This window comes from Lepidochelys kempii, chromosome 9 (genome assembly GCF_965140265.1).
Source record: "Lepidochelys kempii isolate rLepKem1 chromosome 9, rLepKem1.hap2, whole genome shotgun sequence".
NCBI classification, from domain to species: domain Eukaryota; kingdom Metazoa; phylum Chordata; order Testudines; family Cheloniidae; genus Lepidochelys; species Lepidochelys kempii.
This window is the reverse complement of record NC_133264.1, coordinates 76420179-76442886: the sequence shown is the minus strand read 5'-3', so window position 1 is coordinate 76442886 and position 22708 is coordinate 76420179. Positions and strand designations below refer to the sequence as shown.

General features: G+C 40.7%; 1 protein-coding gene across 3 annotated transcripts in view; it reads left to right on the top strand.

The window, feature by feature from the left end:
* Positions 1-21392, top strand: part of LPAR4 (lysophosphatidic acid receptor 4) — a 60691-nt gene extending 39299 nt beyond the window's left edge. For all 3 annotated transcript variants that reach the window (XM_073360944.1, XM_073360943.1, XM_073360942.1), the window contains exon 2: positions 19107-21392. In XM_073360944.1, the coding sequence (XP_073217045.1) occupies positions 19257-20306 (1050 nt within the window). In that variant the 5' untranslated portion in view covers positions 19107-19256 and the 3' untranslated portion in view covers positions 20307-21392. The remainder of the gene's footprint in view (positions 1-19106) is intronic.
* The last annotated feature ends 1316 nt before the right edge of the window (positions 21393-22708 follow it).

The window sequence follows — 22708 nt, the reverse complement described above, 5'->3', positions numbered from 1 at the left end:
TATTTTTATTTATTAATTTTCTGGTTCAGTTATAAAAGTGTACAGATTTAATGTCAGCTCTGAGAATCTGATTTTCATACTTTTAAAATCTCTGCGCAGACTGATGCCAGCTGTAACTATTGGAGCCAATAGAATGATTTCACTCGAAATAAATCTAGCCCACTAGGTTGGAATTGTGGAATATTTTAGTACTAACTTAGCAATACTTTTATCTGGGGAAAGATTTCATTTCTCTTGCCCAAGCCATAATATTATTTCTATGAAAGAAGTGCTAGTTTCCTGCAGTGATGTAGCAACATGTTTACAGTGAAAAGATTATCTCCATGTTTTTGGAATGCAATTACTCTGCAAAACTACTTACTTGCTATGAATTATTGCAGTGCAAACCATTGCAATGCACACTATCTCCTGAAGTCAGTATGACAAATTAAGGACCTCTGTTAGAGTTGTGTTTAATTAGCTAATTAATGTGCTTCAGCTAATCCAAATAATAGCAGCTTGTTCAATAATAAATTGTTTAGAACATTTTTTAACATTTTGAATTCAGTATCTGAAAGATACTGTTTAACTTAGGTTTAAACAAGCAAGCTCTATATTAAACAATGCTAATTTAGGCTGTCATCCTGCAAAGATTTCTATGCTTAGCGCACTGTGATAGTGCATACAGTTAAGCACGTGTCCAAATCTTTGCAGGATCAAGGCCCTAGAAACTATATTTCCAGAACTGAGTATAAGAGTCAACATTTCTCATTTTGTAAAACTGTTTTATTTTAAAGAATTAAGGGGCATTCATTTGCAGCCAAATTCTGGTCCCTTTTAATCAATGGCAAAACTCCCATAGATTTCAATAGGGCCATGATTTGGCTGTAAGTATATGTAAAAACTTATTAAATATAAAATTTATTAGGCATATAAGATGCCTAGTTATTATTAAAATGTGATGCTTTTAAAAAGAGAATTACAAATAAAAATCCCTTAGTTTTTTCACCATCTCAAGAACGGTTTGCAGCACAAATACTTTTAAATAACAGTGCTGAGTTTTTCTTTAAGACAAGGCAGTTCTATAATTTATTATTACTCCAATAGATGAATAGAATAGTTAGCAAAACCTAAAGGATGAGGAAGTTCAAAGCTCAGTGAGGATATCCTCTCACCCTACAATACTTTTTCCATCCTCTTTCTCTTGTTAGTTCTATGAAAGCCAAAGCAAACCTAGCAGGAAGCTAACCTTACTACTTTAAAGAGTTCAAAGCTTATTAACTTAAAGAGTCCTCAAATACATGGGGAAGGGGAGAAAGGACCCAGTGTACATTCCTTTTTACTCCTTAGAGACTAAAAATGAGACTTCTCCTGACTAGGGTTTAGGTCAGTTGATAAAACCAGTGTCCTTTAAATTCTGGAGATAGAAGTTCAGAACATACAGAGAAAGTACAAATAGAATCATGCCTGAATGCAGTTACCTATTAACTTTCATTTCAGAAGATGTGGTTTGACAAGGAACAGAAAGAAAATACATCAACTTGTCTCTCGTCATGTTCTCTGACAGAAGTGAGATATTAATGGTAATAGTTTCTAAGTGCTGCAGATCACAAACAGCAGAAAAGATGCAATCCTAGCAGTAGCACTTTCCGCCCCTAGAGGCTGTGTAACATAACTAGGGTGACCAGATAGCAAGTGGTGAAAAATCGGGACGGGGTGGGGGACAATAAGAGCCTATGTAAGAAAAAGCTCCAAAAATCAGGACTGTCCTGGTAAAATCGGGACATCTGGTCACCCTAAACATAACGGATAGAACATGGGACTAGGAATAGGAAACCTATAGTCTAGTATCTAGTACTGCCACTTTTAAGGGTATGTCTGCACTTCAGAATTAGTCCAGGCTTTTACCCAGGTGTCGCTCCTAGCCCCTGTCCTATCCAACCTCAAAAACCTCTCACCTGAGAGAAGTGCTTTCAACCCTGGGTTAGAGCTGAGATTCTGCTTTCACTTGGACGGGTAACCCACCCACTTTGCAGTGAGGATGCAGTCTAAATCACTGCATTATTGATAGTCCACCAATGCCTTCCCACAATTTCACCCGTGTGCTCAGAACAGAACTTCTCCCACAATTCACTGGGAAAGAATCAGAGCAGCTCAGCTTACTGCAGCATGAAGACTCATGGGATGTGCCCACAGAAGTCCTAATGACACGCATGGGGGAACACAGCATCAGTTAGGACACAGTAACTTGGGTGTGGTTTTACAGTGTGGTCACTCACATCCAGGCCAACTCTGCAGAGAATTCATACCCTTACATGCAGGTTGGGTCTGAGCCTGTCCCCATTGACTTCAGTGGTGCAAAACCAGACCCTCTAAGTTCTGGATCAGTTTCCAAAATAGGGAAAACCATAATTAAAACCCTGCCATATCTCATAGGATTAACAGCATTACAAGGTTTACTAAATGTTTGCAAAGAGCTGTCTATGTGTAAATCACTATAAAGTTGCTCTGTATTTGTATTAATATTATAGGATTTCTTCAGTCAATTTGGCCACAATTGTCAAAGTATTTATACTCATATTCTTCCTGATTTGTCAGTCTACTTATGTTAATTTTTTAAGATATATTTGTGTTTGTTAGAGTTCACCAAAACATGACATCTAGTTATAGAAGATTGCAGCCCTAGCTTGCCTGCTAGAATTTAGACCAGGTTGGTAGTGAAGAACATTAATTACCATATGACACATTGTTGGCCTTCCATACGGAAAGCGAGCTGATTAAATCAATCCAGTCCCTGGCTATTTGCATGGACAGCTGTCTACTGCCACAAATGACATTCTATTTAACTATCCCACCAGACAGACATAGGACTGAATGGGTATGGAGCCTGAAATCCCCATCCATCCCCAGTGGGGTTTTACCAGGTCAAGTGGGTATAAAGGATTGCTCTGCTGCTATGCTTGTTCCATAAATAATATGACTTTAGTCTCTGGGGACATGAAGCCACCACCTTTCACAAAAGTTTAATTATTTTACTGGAAAGAGAAGTTATCTATTCACCAGAGCAGACAGTGGTGGTACATGTTTTGCTCAAATGCACCATCTCCTGCATTTACTCAAGAGAGACTGTGCTCTGAAAGGGTGAAAACCAGTTCAGTTTCAGTAACAGTTTAGCCTGTCCTGATCCCCCTTAAATGAGAGAGCTTTCTGAATTATTTGTAGTTTTGTTTTCTAGAAAATTCAAATACTATCTTTATCTTGGCAAGTTTGAGCAAGGGAATTTGAACAGTGTTCATCAGTCATTCAACTTCAGAAATGAATACATACGAAGGCAACAATAGCTTGCTTTTTGTATCATAGGTCTTAATGAAATACACACAATATGCTTTTTCATAATACTTTAAAAAGTTATGTATGTTCACAAAGAAAGTCACATCTGAAAAGATGTTTTTGTTTTCAAGTTAAATATGAGTTGTATTGCATTACTCAAAAATAACACCACCTCCCCTCAAACCATGCTGTAGTTTTCCCACCATTCTCTGTCATTCTTGGAAATATGGCATCTAGAAATTGAATTATGGGAATGAAATTATGGTGTCTCTGAATCTGCGTTTTTCTAAGGACAAATCATTCTAGCTTTATTCCATTATTATAGCTTTGCTCCCTGTAGTTTATTACTGAAGGAGTAAGATGTCACAACTCTCGCTGTCTGTTAGCTTTCAGCACTCGGGTGTGTTTTCTCTTATGTATTTTCATTATAATTTACTGATTTTTTTTCAATTTACAAAACAAAATAAAAGCCTGATTTACTGGAGAACCCTGGTTAGGAATATGACATTTTCTCTGTGAGAGGGTATAGATGCTTCTGTGAAAACACCAATCAAGCCTCTAGGTCAGTTTACATCAGTTTTGGCAAAGGTACCTGTGACACATAAAATATGGATGCCTAATGTCCAAAACCATGTGATAATCTAACTCCAAGGAGGTGCTGATTACCTTCAGCTCTCAGGCTATGTCTAGACTGCAGTGTAAGCTCAGGGTTCAAACTCAGGCTCAAGCCTAACCCCCCTTCTGTCTACACACAAATCGTGCTAATGCAGGGCTTGGTCCCAGGAGCCCACGAGTTGGAGGGTCTGAGACTGAATCAGCTAGGACCCTGTTGCTCTGCAGTGTAGATGCAGGCCCATTGGACTCCACCAGCTGGGAGTCCACCAGATGTATCTCACAATCCCACCGTCCGACTTTCTTTGTCTTCTGGACAGTCAAGTTTGGTGGACAGTCAATTTTCCCCCCATACTGTACCACAAACACAGAGCTAGAGCATCCATATTTTGGGAGGGCACTAGGAAGTCTCGGGTATGGGTTGTTGGACTCAGGCCTCCATAATGCAGTGCAGATGCTGGAGCCTCACGTTGGGACCCCAGGTTCAACAATTCCTAACCTGTGGTTACAAATGAATGTAGACGTTCAAGCTCTGGGTTAACAAACCCAGGGTCTGCTAATTCAAGTTCTACTAACCCTGAGTTTACATTGCAGTGTAAACATACCCAAAAATAGTCAGCTCCTCGGCTAGTGCAAAGCAGCACCATTCCAGTGCAGTAAATGGTAATACGTCCATTTACACCAGATGAGGATCTAGTCTATAGGCTTCAGTGGGAGTTGCGGGTGCTCAGCACTTTCCAGGATCAGGCCCTTTGAGAGAGCCTTATTACATCAATAAGATCACCTACCAAACCCGTGCAGGGTGCACATCCTGCAAGTTCTGGAGCACTCCTGTGGGGTGCTGAGTGCCTTCAACTCCTGCTGACTTCAGTGGGGGAGGAATGAAGCACCTCAAAGGAGATCAAACCTGTAATCCCCTCATCACAGAGTTTTATAACTGCAAAATCCTGACACTCATTTGTATTCTGATGGAGGCTGAGTGAAACTTCACTGAAGCTGGTGGGCATAAGACACCATTCATTCAGGATAAATGTAAGATGCAGTTAAGCTTCTTTTTACAGTAAGATAGATGAAAGTGTAGGAGCCCCTGCCCCAAACACAGGCCATATGCAAGGCTGGTCAGAAAAATGACTTATTGGGCAGTGGGGTTTTACTGGGAATTATCTGATAGAGGTGTGCATGTGAGAGCAGAAGCACCCAGAGAACATGCAGAGAAGCAGGCCAAAAGCCAAGCAAGACAGCAAGAGAAGCACTGAAGACATGGCTGAGAGAGAAATCCAAAAGAGAGAGGGAACTTTTGGGCAGAGTGCTGGCTGGAAAGAGACTTTGAACTTGGAACAAAGAAACTCCTTCCTGTTTGATTCCTCTTGTGTTCAGGGAAATAGGACTTTGTACATTCTTTGTAAATAAATGGGATTGCATCAAAGAAATACCTGACTCCAACATCATTTTCTCCTTCTAATGGAAACAACCTACTAAACTCCAAACATTGGCTAACTGGTTAGGTCACAAGCATAACAGGGTTTTTAAAATAATTTTTCATTGATTGTTTTCTGTACTACATTCTCTGTTGGATTTTCCAGATTTTGCATGGTCTACTGCTATGCTGGCCAACAGCAGCACTACATTAGATCTAGCTATACCAGTGTAAAGAGAGATCCACCCAGTAAAAGACTTGGGCATGAAAAAAGACACACGCAAAATTACAGTCTCAGTCTTCAGACATCATATTGAGGTTCCTTTGAAAGTTAGGCCCAAAAGGTTGAGTTCTCTTTTTACTAATAATAATCCATTAATATATATGAATTGAGGATCAAGTTTACCACATCAGTGTACACACACATTATGGTGACAGTTTGAAACATTTACTGGAATGTAGCTCTAATCTTAGAATAGATTAGGGGATGAGGGGTCTGGGAAGAAGGCATTTTTAGTGAAAGGAAAAAACAAAATATCTTGCCCTGAAGGTCAGCATATGATTATTGGTTAGGTCAGTTCACCATTCCGATAAAAGGAAAATGTTTTAATGAGCTAAACACAAAACAGATAGAGCACAGAGAAGTCGCCATGCACAGGAAACGCCTTGTAGCTCTCCAAGGACTGTTAGAAGAGTCAACAACAGTGCTGATCAATCCAAAAGGAAACAAACGGTTATCCTTTAGGATTATAATTTATATAGATCAGGTTTCCCTTTCCACATTCAGTGAAGAAAAATCTCTAGGAAGAACAACCCTAATCCTGGCTCCTGTTTTGGCCACTTTATTCTCCTCTGCTAGTGCAAAAAGGAGCTGTAGGACCATGGGTGCAGGTTGGGGGACAGGAGGGGTTGCCTCCCCAAATGGAGGCAATGTGTGGGGGGGGTTACATGCCACTGCTCCCTCCCCCAATTGCTGCGAGTGCTGCAGGCTAGGGCAGCTCAGTGGGGACTCTCCAGACGGGCCCAGCCATCCCTATGGGGTGGGACCTGCTTGTTCACCAACACCCCTCCCCCTGCCCCACAAGCTGGGCCCAGGCAGGACACCAGCCTTGCTCCCCACTTGCTCGGACTGGTGTGCAGCCCTTTGTCAGGCAGCCATAGGCCAGCTATGGCAGCAGCAGGGTCCTGGGAGAAGGGTTGGGGCTTGTCTCCAAGGTGACCCAGCCCCGCACCATGTCTGCGCCCAGCCATGGCCCTGGCCCCTTTGTCCGGGGTTCATGCGGCGCCACCGCGGGTGGGCAGTGCAGGCGCTGGGCCCTCATGGGCAGTGGGAGCGGGGACACTGCCCAGAACCACCACAGTTTCTCCCATCCCACCCCTACAGTGGGAGAGGCCAAGAGAAAGGGGGTGTGGCCAAGGTGTATCTACCCCTGGCTGATTCCTGGCTGCTAGAAGGGCCTGTTAGGACCCAGGATTATGCCAAAGGTTCAGATGGCCCCAGCTCTGGAGTAGTCTAAAACTTTGCTTTTTGTCTAATGTATTTCATCTGGGATCGACAGCACTGAAACATGGTGAAATCCTGGCCCTACTGAAGTCAATTGGCTTTTTGCTACTGATATCAGTGGAGCCAGGATTTCATCAATTATTTCAGCCTCAGCACCCACGAGGTACATAAGAACAGCCATACTGGGTCAGACCAAAGGTCCATCCAGCTCAGGATCCTGTCTTTTGACAGTTGCCAATGCCAGGTGCCCCAGAGGGAGTGAACCTAACAGGCGATGATCAAGTGATCTCTCTCCTGCCATCCATCTCTACCCTTTAACAAACCTTTAACAAAAATGGGACACCATTCCTTACCCATCCTGGCTAATAGCCGTTAATGGACTTAACCTCCATGAATTTATCTAGTTCTCTTTTAAACCCTGTTTAGTCCTAGCCTTCACAACCTCCTCAGGCAAGGAGTTCCACAGGTTGACTGTGCGCTGTGTGAAGAACTTCCTTTTATTTGTTTTAAACCTGCTCCCCATTAATTTCATTTGGTGGCCCCTAGTTCTTATATTATGGGAACAAGTAAATAATGTTTCCTTATTCACTTTCTCCACACCACTCATGATCTTATATACCTCTATCATATCCCCCCTTAGTCTCCTCTTTTCCAAGCTGAAAAGTCCTAGTCTCTTTAATCTCTCCTCATATGGGACCCGTTCCAAATCTCTAATCATTTTAGTTGCCCTTTTCTAATGCCATTATATCTTTTTTGAGATGAGGGGACCACATCTGTATGCAGTATTCAAGATGTGGGTGTACCATGGATTTATATAAGGGCAATAAAATATTCTCTGTCTTATTCTCTATCCCTTTTTTAATGGTTCCTAACATCCCATTTGCTTTTTTGACTGCCGCTGTGCACTGCGTGGACGTCTTCAGAGAACTGTCCACAATGACTCCAAGATCTTTCTCCTGATTAGTTGTAGCTAAATTAGCCCCCATCATATTGTATAGTTGGGGTTATTTTTTCCCAATGTGCATTACTTTACATTTATCCTCATTAAATTTCATTTGACATTTTGTTCCCCAATCACTTAGTTTTGTTAGATCTTTTTGAAGTTCTTCACAGTCTGCTTTGGTCTTAACTATCTTGAGCAGTTTAGTATCATCTGCAAACTTTGCCACCTCACTGTTTACCCCTTTCTCCAGATCATTTATGAATAAGTTTAATAGGATTGGTCCTAGGACCGATCCTTGGGGAACACCACTAGTTACCCCTCTCTATTCTGAAAATTTACCATTTATTCCTACCCTTTGTTCCCTGTCTTTTAACCAGTTCTCAGTCCATGAAAGGATCTTCCCTTTTATCCCATGACAACTTAATTTACGTAAGAGTCTTTGGTGAGGGACCTTGTCAAAGGCTTTCTGGAAATCTAAATACACTATGTCCACTGGATTCCCCTTGTCCACATGTTTGTTGACCCCCCTCAAAGAACTCTACCCTTTACAGAAACCATGTTGACTTTTGTGCAACAATTTATGTTCTTCTATGTGTCTGACAATTTTATTCTTTACTATTGTTTCAACTAATTTGCCCGGTACTGACGTTAGACTTACCGGTCTGTAATTGCCAGGATCACCTCTAGAGCCCTTCTTAAATATTGGCGTTACATTATCTATCTTCCAGTCACTGGGTACAGTAGCTGATTTAATGGACAGGTTACAAACTATAGTTAATAATTCCGTAATTTCACATTTGAGTTCTTTCAGAACTCTTGGGTAGATGCCATCTGGTCCCAGTGACTTGTTATTGTTAAGTTTCTCAGTTAATTCCAAAACCTCCTCTAGTGACACTTCAATCTGTGACAATTCCTCAGATTTGTCACCTACAAAAGACGGCTCAGATTTGGGAATCTCCCTAACATCCTCAGCCGTGAAGACTGAAGCAAAGAATTCATTTAGTTACTCTGCGATTACTTTATTGTCTTTAAGTGCTCATTTTGTATCTTGATTGTCCAGGGGCCCTACTGGTTGTTTAGCAGGCTTCCTGCTTCTGATGTACTTAAAAAACATTTTGTTATTACCTTTTGAGTTTTTGGCTAGCTGTTCCTCAAACTCCTTTTTGGCTTTTATTATTAAATACATTTAATTTGGCAGTGTTTATGCTCCTTTCTAATTACCTCACTAGGATTTGACTTCCACTTTTTAAAAGATGCCTTTTTATCTCTCATTGCTTCTTTTACATGGTTGTTAAACCACGGTGGCTCTTTTTTAGTTTTTTTACTGTGTTTTTTAATTTGGGGTGTACATTTAAGTTGAGCCTCTATTATGGTGTCTTTGAAAAGTGTCCGTGCAGCTTGAAGGGATTTCCCTCTAGTCACTGTATCTTTTAATTTCTGTTTAACTAACCTCCTCAATTTTGCATAGTTCCTCTTTCCGAAATTAAATGCCACAGTGTTGGGCTGTTGGGGTGTTCTTTCCACCACAGGAATGTTAAATGTTATTATATTATGGTCACTATTTCCAAGCGGTCCTGTTATAGTTACATCTTGGACCAGATCCTGTGCTCCACTCAGGACTAGATCAAGAACTAGACTAGGGGGGAGGGATAGCTCAGTGGTTTGAGCATTGGCCTGCTAAACCCAGGGTTGTGAGTTCAATCCTTGAGGGGGCCATTTAGGAATCTGGGTCAAAAATTGGGGATTGGTCCTGCTTTGAGCAGGGGGTTGGACTAGATGACCTCCTGACGTCCCTTCCAACTCTGATATTCTGTGTGATTCTGTGAGAGTTGCCTCTCCCCTTGCGGGTTCTCGTACCAGCTGCTCCAAGAAGCAGTCATTTAAAGTAGTGAGAAATTTTGTCTCTGTATTTCGTCCTGAGGTGACATGTACCCAGTCAGTATGGGGATAATTGAAATCCACCACTATTATTGAGTTTTTTATTTTGATAGCCTCTCTAATCTCCCTTAGCATTTCTTTGTCACTATCACTGTCCTGGTCAGGTGGTCGATAATAGATCCCTACTGTTAAATTCTTATTAGAGCATGGAATTACTATCCATACAGATTTTATGGAACATGTGGATTCATTTAAGATTTTTAGTTCATTTGATTCTACATTTTCTTTCACATATAGTGCCACTCCCTCCCCACCCTGTACGGCCTGTTCTGTCCTTCCGATATATTCCTGGAATGATTGTGTCCCACTGATTGTCCTCACTCCACCAGGTTTTTGTGATGCCTATTATATTAATATCCTCCTTTAACACGAGGCACTCTAGTTCACCCATCTTATTATTTAGACTTTGAGCATTTGTGTACAAGCACTTGAAAAACTTGTCACCGTTTATTTGTCTGCCCTTTTCTGATGTGTCAGATTCTTTATGTGAATGTTTCTCATCTGATCTGGCCCATACTTTATCCTCTTCCATCCTCTCCTCCTGACTGAAACCTAGAGAATCTCTATCAATAAACTCTCCTCTCAGAGAAGTCTCTGTCTGATCCACATGCGCCTCTGCAGCAATCGGCTTTCCCCATCTGCTTAGTTTAAAAACCTTTTTAATGTTAAGTGCCAGCAGTCTGGATCCACTTTGGTTTAGGTGGAGCCCATCCTTCCTATATAGGCTCCCCCATCCCAAAAGTTTCCCCAGTTCCTAATAAATCTAAACCCGTACTCTTCACACCATCGTCTCATCCATGCATTGAGACTCTGAAGCTCTGCCTGCCTACCTGGCCCTGCACGTGGAACTGGAAGCATTTCTGAGAATGCCACCATAGAGGTCCTGGATTTCAGTCTCTTTCCTAGCAGCCTAAATTTGGCCTCCAGGATATGTCTCCTACCCTTCCCTATGTCATTGGTACCTACATGTACCATGACCACCAGCTCCTCCCCAGCACTATGCATAAGTCTATCTAGATGCCTCGAGAAATCCACAACCTTTGCACCAGGCAGGCAAGTCACCATACAGTTCTCCTGGTCATCACAAACCCAGCTATCTATGTTTCTAATGATCGAATCTCCTATTACTAACACCTGCCTTTTCCTAATGACTGGAGTTCCCTCCCCCAGAGAGGTAACCTCAGTGCAAGAGGATACCCCAACATCATCTGGAAGGAGGGTCCCAACTATGGGAAGGTTTACTTCTGTTCCCATTGACTCCTCTCCTTCTCTGGGCCTTTCATCCTCCTTAACAGTGCAGGGGCGGTCTGACCGGAGGTGGGACAAATCTACAGTGTCCTGGAAAGCCTCATCAACATACCTCTCTGCCTTCCTTAGCTCCTTCAGTTCCGCCACCCTGGCCTCCAAAGCCCATACACTGTTTCTGAGGGCCAGGAGCTCTTGCACCAAATGCACGCATGTCACCCACCCACAAGAGGCAGGTAATCATACATGCTACACTGAGTGCAATAAACTGGATAGCCCCCACTCTGCTGCTGAGCTTCTGCCTGCATTTTCTCCTACAGCTACCTAGGTTAATGATAGGGTTTTTGTTTAAATCAAGGAGTTCTGATTATAGTTTAGTTTAAAGGTTTTAAACAATGGCAAGTGTACCTCACCCCCTTTCCAAACCCCCTCTCAAAACTCCCTGTTAGCGGTCCCTGGTCGCTTGCTCACTGCTTTATAAAGCCTTGTTGATAGCCCCGCCCCCTGACTACGGCTCAGCCAGTGAACAGAGTCTTCTAGATTTCAAACCTTGTTTAGAAGCTCACTGCTTCCAACTGCCGGCCACAGCACACGGTCCTTCAAACAAACAAACACAAGCTCAGCACGCAGCAAGTAACCCCCAAACACAAACACACACTATAGACAGCCACTTGCCCAGAGGGTCCCGTATTTGCTCCTCCTTCACCTGGAGAACTCCTTCTCGAAACTCCCTGCAAAGCTCAAAGGTAAGTAGCATTTGTGCTCGTAAATATGGGGAAACTGAGATAATATAGGTGCTGAAGGTACACAGCAAGTCAGTGCCAGAGCCATGAATGAAAGCCTGACTCCTTCCCTTATTGTAAGGCACTAGAAAACTCTACCTTTCACTGTAACCTACATTTCATCTTCCTAACAGTAAATTGCTTTGTTAAAATATGCATGTTTGTGTGTCGGAGGATCTTGTTTGGCTCTTTGGAGTTAGAGGCTTTAAAGGGACAACTTAAAAGTCACACTCTATCTGAATATGTTTTCCTACTATTGTCACAGATAACACCTAGGATTACTAGAGTTGCAAGATTAGAAAAAAGTCTCTTTTCTGCTTTCAGTTACTTTGTACATTTAACAACACTTTGTTTATAGACAGTTTCATTGTTTTCTGTTGTCTGTCAACCAGTTTCTTCTGTTCATGTGGCTTTTTCATACATCAACAGGAAAGAGGAAAAAAAACTTTTGAAAATAGGAAAAAGTTACTTTAAAACCACAATAACTGGCAGGGGAAGGTGTAGTGCCTGAATCTAATTCTAGATTAACCTTATTTCAAATGAATGTCCAATTAAAAAAAAAGACACTGTTTCCTCTACCAGTAGCCAATGGAGTCAGTGAACACCTACTCCTGCTGTGTGACAGGGGACAACCTTTTGTGACCCCACCCTATGCTATGCGACTGAGGCCAGGAAATAAAGATCAGTCTTTTACCGACACTTGTCTCATATCTTTACAATATTGCCAGACCTGAGCGTTCAAAAATCATGAGTTTCCGAAAAAACAGATTTGTTTGAGCCTTTAGACTGTACTTAGATCATTTTTTCAGGCTCTCTCTCCAAAACCGTAAGCAGGGACATCATTTGCTAAAGGCAAGGGGGAAGTTGTCTCCGCCCCATCCCAACTTTTCATAGGTCTGTATGCTCCATTATCTCGAGTTACCAGATAGCAACGTGAAAAAACAGGACAGGGGGTGGGGGTTAATAGGTACCTATATAAGCAAAAGTCCCCCAAAACAGGACTGTCCCTTTAAAAACGGGACATCTGGTCATCCTACCATTATCTCTTCCACTTTTTGCACTCCCCTCCCCCCCTCAATTTTGGATGACATTAGGAATGAAGGAATCATCCGATGAAGTGAGCTGTAGCTCACGAAAGCTTATGCTCTAGTAAATTTGTTAGTCTCTAAGGTGCCACAAGTACTCCTTTTTTGCGGATACAGACTAACACGGCTGCTACTCTGAAACCTGTCATTAGGAAAGCAATAATTGCTTAGTTTCTCATTTGTGATCCTATTTGGGACAGAGAACATCCTCTACGCTGACACAACTTTGCTCCCATCTCAGAATTTTTCTGAAATGACGCCCCTAACCATAAGGGCAAAAAACTTTTTCATAAAAAAAAAAGAAAGAGTAATGTAAGCTTTCAGACAAAAATCAACATATATTGCAAGACTCACAATAAAGTCATATGAGCTGGCTTTATTACTATCCCAAATGCTAGCTGGGGTTCTGGATTCAGGGTTGTTAATTTTTTAATTTAAACCTTGTAAGACACCAGAAATGCTTGATAACTAGATGCTACTGTGATATGTCTATTAGAAATACCTTAGATTTGTCACACAATCTCATTTTGCATTAAGAAAACAAACCATATCTGTAGGGTCCATATTTGCAGAGATGTGTTACAGTCTCATATCAGTAGTTCTCATGCAAGTCTAGAAGAATCTACATGTGGCAACCCTTACACAGGTTTATGCCCTAATAAATCTGAAGAAAAACTAAAACTGTCTTTAGACCAAAATAAATTCCCATCCAAAACCTCTACCTAATCCAAGTAACCTTAGAAATAGACGAAAGGGAGAAAATTCCAAATCAGTGATTATAGTGACTTTGACCTTAACTCATCTTACTAGGCTTCGCAGACATGATGCATAAGACATGTTTTAGTGCAGTGTTACACACTGTGGAGCCATATCTTTATATTCTGTCAACTGGATGCACAATAATGATGCAAAAGCCTTTTCATGCCATTCTTGCCAAGAGTAGGAAAAGTTGTCATGCTGTGTGCAAGGGCAATACATAATGGTCTACTACTGGGGCAGAGGCTGTATGTACTGACTCATACAGCCAAGACCCCATGACCCTTGCACCCCCAACTCTTTGGTCATGAAAGGCCTGTACGCTAGCCTATTTGCATGAGGCAATCCAGAGCAATTCTGTCGCATCACCTCCTGGCCTATGGCTTTTCTGTCATGCACACAGGTACACCTTCCAAAATTTGGTCCTATTTGTGTAACACTATTTTGTGCCATAAAGTGCATTAAGCATAATAATTCCGTCAGAATTTTGAAAGGCTTTGGCAATCTGAGTCAAACTAAGAAAATCAACAAGCCATTTAATTTTTATTTGCTGTATACCCACACGACTTCTTAAATATTCATGTTAAAGTTCAAATCACTTTACATCTCCACTAAGTTAGTATAAAAAGCAAGGGAAAGAAGCAAATGTATTGAGATGATGTGATTTGTAAGTTTTGATTCCAAAGTAGTTTTGTAAAGTAAAAGTGATCCAATTAATGTATATTTTATGCATAACATATAAAACAGACATATAGCACTGAAGGGGACCTCAAGAGGTCCATCTCCACCTGTGCTGAGGGGGATTGAAATATACTTAGAATTAAGCTTGCCAACTTCATAATGTTTGAAAACCGGACACTCCATCAGGAGTTCTGGAACATCCTCCACAGTGCATCTTTGCTGCCCTGAGGCCCCACCCCCTCCTCGGTCGGCTTCCCTCTTCCTGGGTTAGGAGGGACTCGCCTGCGCAACCGCAGCTGAGTGCTGTAGCCGCCCGATGTAGGTAGGAGACAGCTTTGGCTGAGTAGGGCTGCCCACAGTAACCAAACTTTGAGTGTCAGTCAGTAGATCTGATTGGACACTGTCAGGTCCCCTTTTTGACTGGACTTTCTGATCGAAAATTAGGAACCTGGCCACCCTACCTAGAATGTCTAGGTATACTTACAGTTAGCACTGAGTTCATACTGTATTATACTGGGCCTCTAATGGCTAACGTGTAGGGAAAGAGATGTCAAAAGCAACAAAAAGAAGGCAGCTTCATGAATAAAATAAGATGAACTCAGTTTTTCCTTTTTTTTTTGAACAGTTAATTTATTGTGTGTCAAGAGCAATATTTTCAGTGCAAATATACTTCTTTCCCAAATTAAAAGCTCTCTGGAAGCCAAGTAAATATATTTGATAATTACAGTGCCTCGAGAAGCTACGATGTGGCAATAATGAGTGTCATAGTGCGTAAGGACAATAGAGTCAGAAACAAAGGGATCATGTATTTTAGGAAAGACGAGGTGATTTCCTTAATTTTCAGTGCATGGCAGGTGAAAGTGATCCCTATAGCACATGAGAATTGAGTGAGAGCAAGCTTGACTGTCAATTATCTGTTGCAACACTGCTGGCTTCATTCTCAGTGGGGCTGAACTGGCGTACCTGACAAAAGATGTAGAGTCACGTGAAGCTCCCAGTTATTCGCTACTCTAATGTAAAAGCACTTTTCTATATTCCATTATGGCATCGCTTCTAATCTAAAGATCTGGTCTGCCTGAAAAACAGTATTCCAAGTTACTTTGTTTATTTGATGTGCACTGAACTTGGCATGTTAAAAACGTGAAGCTAGATCTTCTTAATCTTTCCCAAATGAGTGATAGGATGGTGAGTATGACAGGCAGGGAAAATTTGCTGTTGATTTAATTTTGGTTAGAGAGAAGGAGAATGTATCTTATATTTAAAGCATTAAAATTATAGACCCTGACACCTTGTAATTGAAAGTGAATGACTCAGTTTGAGTAATTTGGTAAACAACATGGGTTCATATTTTCTAGATCATAACCTAGTTTGGACAATTGTTGGTAGACAATTCTCAGGCTGATGCACCAGGAAAGTGAAATATGTCCATGTGACTCCTTGTTAAATGAAAACAAAAAAATTAAATGATCCAGCATCTTTTCTCCAGAGCACTTGAGCTGCATTGTATGTAGCTCATATTGCTGGCACATAACATAGCTTGATTGTGAACAATAATGGTAAATATTTCAAAATACCCTTTGAATATACACGCCTTTGTTTCTGAATGCACAGTCTGGGGCTGCCAAAATGCAGGACCACGTACACAAATGGGAAAATTGAATATCCAACAATCTGATGTAAGTTTTGGGTGAGTAGAAACATAGGTTCCCAAAATTGTACCCTCCAACATTTGGACATATATGGAACCTACATTGAGGCCACATGGAAAACCTAGCTCTCAATGAGGAAAAAAAAAGAAATCTATTTATGCAAGTTAAATTTCAACATAAACATTACAGATGGAGATAAAGTGCAGTCTGTTTATATACTGTATGTGGGTTAGAAGCCAGGAAGTTAATCTAGTAGACTGAGGTTTAAGTTATGAGGCAAACCATCCCTGTTGGAACTACATATATTTGTGAACCTGGTTAATTATTGCCTTAAAGGCAGGCAAAATATAAAACCTATGCAAATTCATTTGATATAGATATAGCCAGCTAAATGTGTAGGTCATCCTATGATTATTTTTAGATTATTTCACAATTAAAGAAAGTGTATTTTTGTAGTATCTCTTCCAAAACAAATCTCTGTGGAATTTTCTTCTGTGTTCTGTTTCCTACTGCTTGGCAATGAAATTCAATTTGTCATGAATTTAGTAAAGCAGACATTGAAATAGTGAAAGAGAGAAAATGTGTGGATTACAAAGCTGAGAGACACCAAAAGAGCATTTTGCCCCCTACATTTTTTTTAAAGACAGTTCACATAAGGAAGCGTCTGTTTGTTTGTACTGTAGAAAACATCTGAATGTTGGCTTCGATCTCATTTGTCATGCCACACAGCCAACGGCTATCAGATAAAGGTATGTCTTCTTCTGATTTGAGTGTGTGTTAACCAGGATCCTCATAGCAACTGCACATCTCAAACATAAGTAACGATAAAGAAGTTTACTGAACTGTGTTTAAAAGCATGTGCCAAAAACTGCCAGGAAATCACAGACCAAATTCAGACAAACCGATGCACATACAGTTAGCAATTCCTAGGAAGCCCACGAATAAACAGGACAGCCTGGGGTAGAAGTTTTTTGCCCCAATCCTGGCTCCTCCAGAACCTAGAGAGAGGCTGTTGTGTAAGCGCGCTGTGACACAGGTGCAGTTCCAAGGTAAGGCTTAGAGATCAGGGCCATGGTCCATCTGATCTGACTCCGCACTAACTCCTATGCAACTACTTATACACAGACCGATGCTCTTAGCAGGAATAATCTCTAAGGGACAAGGCAGGGCACTGATTAGAAAACTGGCATATAATGCTGCTTTTGCAGTATCTACAGTATATGTACAGTTTTCTGGTCACTCCTAGATTGGGCCAGAATTCATGCCTGCCGTTTGATGAAGTTTTGTGATGAGGAAAATGAGAAGTTTCTGTTCTTTTCATTGTAGTAGAGTAGGTTTTAGTAAAGTTTTGAGCACTGGACATTTTACAGTTGGTTTACAGATAACTTGCATGCAAGAAATATTGTCTGACAATGTACTTTTTCCCACTGGGAATACAAAACAGAAAATGCTTGATTTTACTAGTTAGACAATATGCATCCAATTATCCTGATTTAATCCATGCTTCATTTCAATTAGTTGTTTGCTTACATATTCTAATTTCAAAAGTGTTTTCAATTATTTCAGAGAATCATAATGTATCCTATATCACCTAAAATTTGCTATTTAATCTATATTGCCACAAGATCTCTTTTTGATGCAGCTCCAACTCCTAATTAGTGGTTTCATCTGTCAAAAATGCTCTATAGTTTTACCTGCCAGGTCAGTTGTTAGATCACAGGAAACAAGCTTTATATTCTCTATTTGGTTTGCTATATTTTACAGTGCAGACACTCCTCCTACAGTTGTCTGACCTTGTCCCACTTTCCCCAGAGATACAGCCATGCTCAAAAAATTATTCTCTCCCTAATCTGAGAAACATTCTGATTGCTTCTTTGCACAGGCCTTAAAAATAGACTTAAGATAGAACAGTTAATGAGGGTACTTCAAAAGGGTTCCAAGTATTTAGTTCTAATAAGTGTAAAAAACCAAATGCTTATCAGAACAATCCAAATCTTTAGAGCCTGCTAAATTGGGTTGGAAGTCTCATGAGACCAGATTTTCTATGGGATTTCCAATACTTCCTGTTCTGATCCTAGTCAAAGACCAGAAGTGAAAAAGGAGCTGTTTGGAAAAGTTTCACTAGAACCCTTTTCTAAGGAACACAGTTTAATCATCAAAACAATTAATGAAAACATGTTTTTGCCAAAATCTTGTTTGAGAAAAAACTAAAGAGTTCCAAACAATTTCAGAATGTTCCATTTTGACCTTTTCAGAATGAAATGTTTTGATTTTTTAAAATGACTGTTTCAATTATTTAAGTATAATTGAATTTTTTTTAAAACAAATGCAAATCAAAACAAAATGTTTCAAGGTTGTATCTAAATATTTTTCAGAATTTTCTTTCAGAGAGAATTTCATAATGTTGAGATTTCGTTCCTAATCGGAGAAATGACAAATGTAAAAATCCTTCACAAAATAGAATTTCCGTTCTCTGCATAGCTCCAAGAGCTTATCTGAACATTTCAGAATCTTATTTAGTTCTAGCTAAGGGTGATGTTTTAGAGTTAGGTTTTGTTTTTTGTTTCCCAAACCTGATGGTCCATTCCTATTTAGGATTTTAGGGGGAGGTTTATTTCAAGAAGTTACCAACTCTGACTGAAGCTATTCTGGGAGATTTTTACCACCAACATGACGTAATCTCATTTTCTTAAAATATCCTATTAAAATCTCCCAGATTGCTTTCAGTCGTCACTGGGAGATTGATGCCAATTCTGGGAGACTCCAGGCCAATCCTGGAGGATTGGCAATCCTATTCAAGGCACATATGTAAATTAGGCACCCAACTCCCATAGACTTTCAGTAAGAATCTGGATGGTTAACTGGCCTTTGTGACAAACTCTCCCTCCTGATGTATTTCCAGATCATTTCAAATTTCTTGGTTTAGTATATAAGAAAATATATTGTAAACCAAATACTACCATTATCACAACATTTCTAAAGTAGAATAAAGATACCTACTCCATGATACTTACCTATGGGATGTATCTTTAAGAAAATGTACCTGATAAACATTTAAAAAACCCTGAACATCTGCAGTGGTAAGAATATGCTCCATAACATGTGAAAGTGGTGGTGTTGGGGGAAAAGGGGTTGTGTGTTTTCATGTACAGAGTTGCAGAACTGACTGTTTGTGTCTTCCTCAGGACGACAGGACATCACAAATATGAGGCACCAGCGATTCAAGCCACAACATTAGAATGTGTTTCTTAAGGAAGAGTGTGCTCACTAACTTATTTTATGGATGCCACTGAATTCAGCTTTGAAGGGCTCCAAAAGCACGTCACAAACCTGGAATGGGAAACCACAGCAATAATCATACCTGTTTGACAGATGATTCCTTTAAATACAACCTGTATGGGGCCGTATACAGTGTGGTATTCATCCTTGGCTTGATCACAAACTGTTCCTCTTTGTTTGTTTTCTGCTGTCGAATGAAAATGCGAAGCGAGACAACTATTTTCATGACAAACCTTGCTGTCTCTGACTTGCTCTTTGTATTCACTTTGCCTTTTAAAATATTCTATAATTTCAACAGGCACTGGCCTTTTGGGGACACTCTGTGCAAGATTTCAGGGACTGCATTTCTCACCAACATATATGGCAGTATGCTGTTCCTCACCTGCATTAGTGTCAACCGTTTCCTGGCTATTGTCTACCCATTCAGATCTCGTACCATTCGGACAAGGAGAAATTCAGCCATCGTGTGTGCAGGAGTCTGGATACTAGTCCTCAGTGGAGGAATTTTAGCATCCTTGTTCTCCACAACCAACGTCTCCAACAGTAGCACAACCTGCTTTGAGGGTTTTTCCAAAATTGTCTGGAAGACCTATTTGTCTAAGATCACTATATTTATTGAAGTGGTAGGATTCATAATTCCTTTGCTAATCAACCTCACATGCTCTTCACTGGTTCTGAAGACTCTCCGGAAACCTGCTACATTATCTCAGATTGGGACAAACAAAGAGAAAGTACTAAAGATGATCATTGTGCATGTGGCCATTTTTGTAGTATGCTTTGTGCCCTACAATTCCATACTTTTCTTATATGCTCTTGTGCGATCTCAAGCCATAGCAAACTGCTCCTTGGAGAGATTTGCTAGGACAATGTACCCAATCACATTATGCATTGCAACAATGAATTGCTGCTTTGACCCATTCATTTATTACTTCACATCAGAATCTTTTCAAAAGTCTTTCAATGTACACCCCCAAATACAAATGGACTCCATTTCCAAGACAGAAACACCTCTAACAATGAAGACTGCACTGCCTGCAGTACAGGAGGAAGTGACTGACCAGGCTATAACAAATGGAGGTGATCCAACTGCTGAATCACATTTTTAATGGCTTGTCTACACAGAGTTATTCCTGATTCACTCCCAGGGGTGAAAGTAGGCCAGTACAGTGTAATGGTAAGAAGCCGGTACCGGCCTGTACGCAGCTGACTTTAAAGCGCTGCTGCGGCAGTGCTTTAACATCACTGCTCCTTTTGCCCCACCATTGGCGGCCCTGCTGGAAGGGACCCTACCGGCAGGGCCGCTGATGGGAGGGGAAAGAGAGGCAGCTGCCCTGGCGATTTAAAAGGGCCCAGGGCTCCCGGCCACCGCTGTTGCTACTGTGGCAGCGGCCGGAGCCCCGGGCCCTTTTAAATCGCTGCCAGAGCCCTGGGCAGCACAGAACAGGCATCACAGATGGGCTGGCTGGGGGAGGCTGATCCCCAGCCCCGCTCCTTCCGGAGCAGGCCCCCATACTGGTAAATATTACTTTCACCCCTGTTCACTATACCTATGGATATTCTTATTCCAGAATAAGAGTGCCTTGTCCCTGTTTAGCTTAACTCACTTTAATTTAGCTTTCAAAGTGTCCACATGTGGAGTTAATCGGGGATTTCTCCATGTGAAGATAAGCCCATCAGATAACAGGTTTCTCAATTTTGAGAACTCAAGATATGTAAGTCCAGGTAGATCTTTCTCTGGAGATTATTTATGGAGGGAGTGGAGCAAATTCTTGCATTGAACAATGCCAACATTTGGTATGTTTTCCTAGGATTAAACATGGGACCAGTCAGGAAATATAAAAACTTTATCTTACTTTAGAAATCTTAATCAATTTTTTACTGCCTTCTGAAAATACAGGATATGTTAACTCAATTTCACACCTATGTATGTTTTCTTTCAAACATATAATAAAAACTTTCAGCTTTACTATGAGTGTATATTCTGGGTTTACTAGATACAGGGTTTTTTTTAAATGAGAGGAGGTGTGGGTTGGTTTGGAGCTTAATTAGTTCTCTTATAGAATGCAGGAAATGGTTGTTCGTTGTACTAATAATAGGAAAGAGCAAATAATTAAAGGACTTTGATATACAAAGTCACCTGCAAGATGCTGTGTTCTTTTGAGCTGCATGATTAAGTTAGCTTTCAATTGATTTTAGCACTGTATTAAACACCAACTGTAGATAAAAGAAAAAGCGTATTACAGCATTATTAAGACTGGTGTTTCTACAGACCATGATGTTACTGCAAATTACAGGCCGGTCCTTACTCAGCACAGCCAGCTCAAAGAAAGGATCTGATCCCAAAGAGTTCTTGCTCCAGCAACTTTCTTAATAGCATTAATAATACACCGTCAACCAGAAAATGTGTAAGTCTATTTTAATTCAGAGCTGTCAGGGATAAAGACAGTAGGACCACAATGAATTGGAGAGACACTTCCTTTTAGCCATTTGTTTTAATTTTCACATGTTGAATCTCCTGACACATTACAAGCAACCCATTAGGTCTAATTATGTCTTGAAATGGTTGGAATTTAAATGCTTACTTGCTAAGTGCAAAAAAAGTGGATTGCAAAAAAAATCACTTTGAAAATAATATTTATTTAGCACTACCATTGTTTTGAATAAAAGAGAAACAGCCATACAGTGAGCAAAATAAAGAAAGACCCTGTAGTTCAATATATTTTAGCTCTTAAATAACTACAGCACCTGACTTCTGGCACTCAGGTACAGAATGGCTATGTGATAAATTCCCAATATACAATCTCACAGTCAAAATGATAGAGTGGCCAAACCTTGATAACTTGGCTTTGCATTATTGCCATCTTGACTAGAAACTAACATCTCTTACTGGGATTATGGCTGCATAAGTGTCAGGGCAGTCAGCATTTCCAGACAAGAAAGAAAACATGACAACAAGGAGAGAGGATTCTAGCCACTTGGGAGTATAAGTCAATAGCTGGAACAGATGGTGGGCAGGGTACACCTGCATAGCCCTGGTGAACCCATTGATGCTTTGAAAAATACAGGCAACTCAAATGAGAAAATTAATTAGCTGGCATTTTACAAAGTTGCAGGGTTTGCTCAGCAACCATCCACCACGCCTGCTTTGCATCACCAAAACCATCATCAAGCACAAAACATGCATCCAATTTTAACCAGATTGTTTTGCTCCCCCTTCAACAAAATACTTGGACCTCTATAGAAACATGTGTGCTCAGGGAGGAGTTTGTTCCTGTAATTCAATACAGCCATTTTAGTCTTATGCCTAGTGGAAGAAAAGTTCCCCTTCCATCCGCCCCTCAATGTATACCTGCATTGAACCATTTACAAGGATTTCTGAAATCTCTATTTTCTTTGGGTGATGAACCTGTTTCAACACTTGCCATAAGTCGTATGCATTTCAAAGAAGCTGCTTCCATCACTTCAGATCAAAATCCAAGATGTGGCAAGAGTGATTCATTTGTGTAAA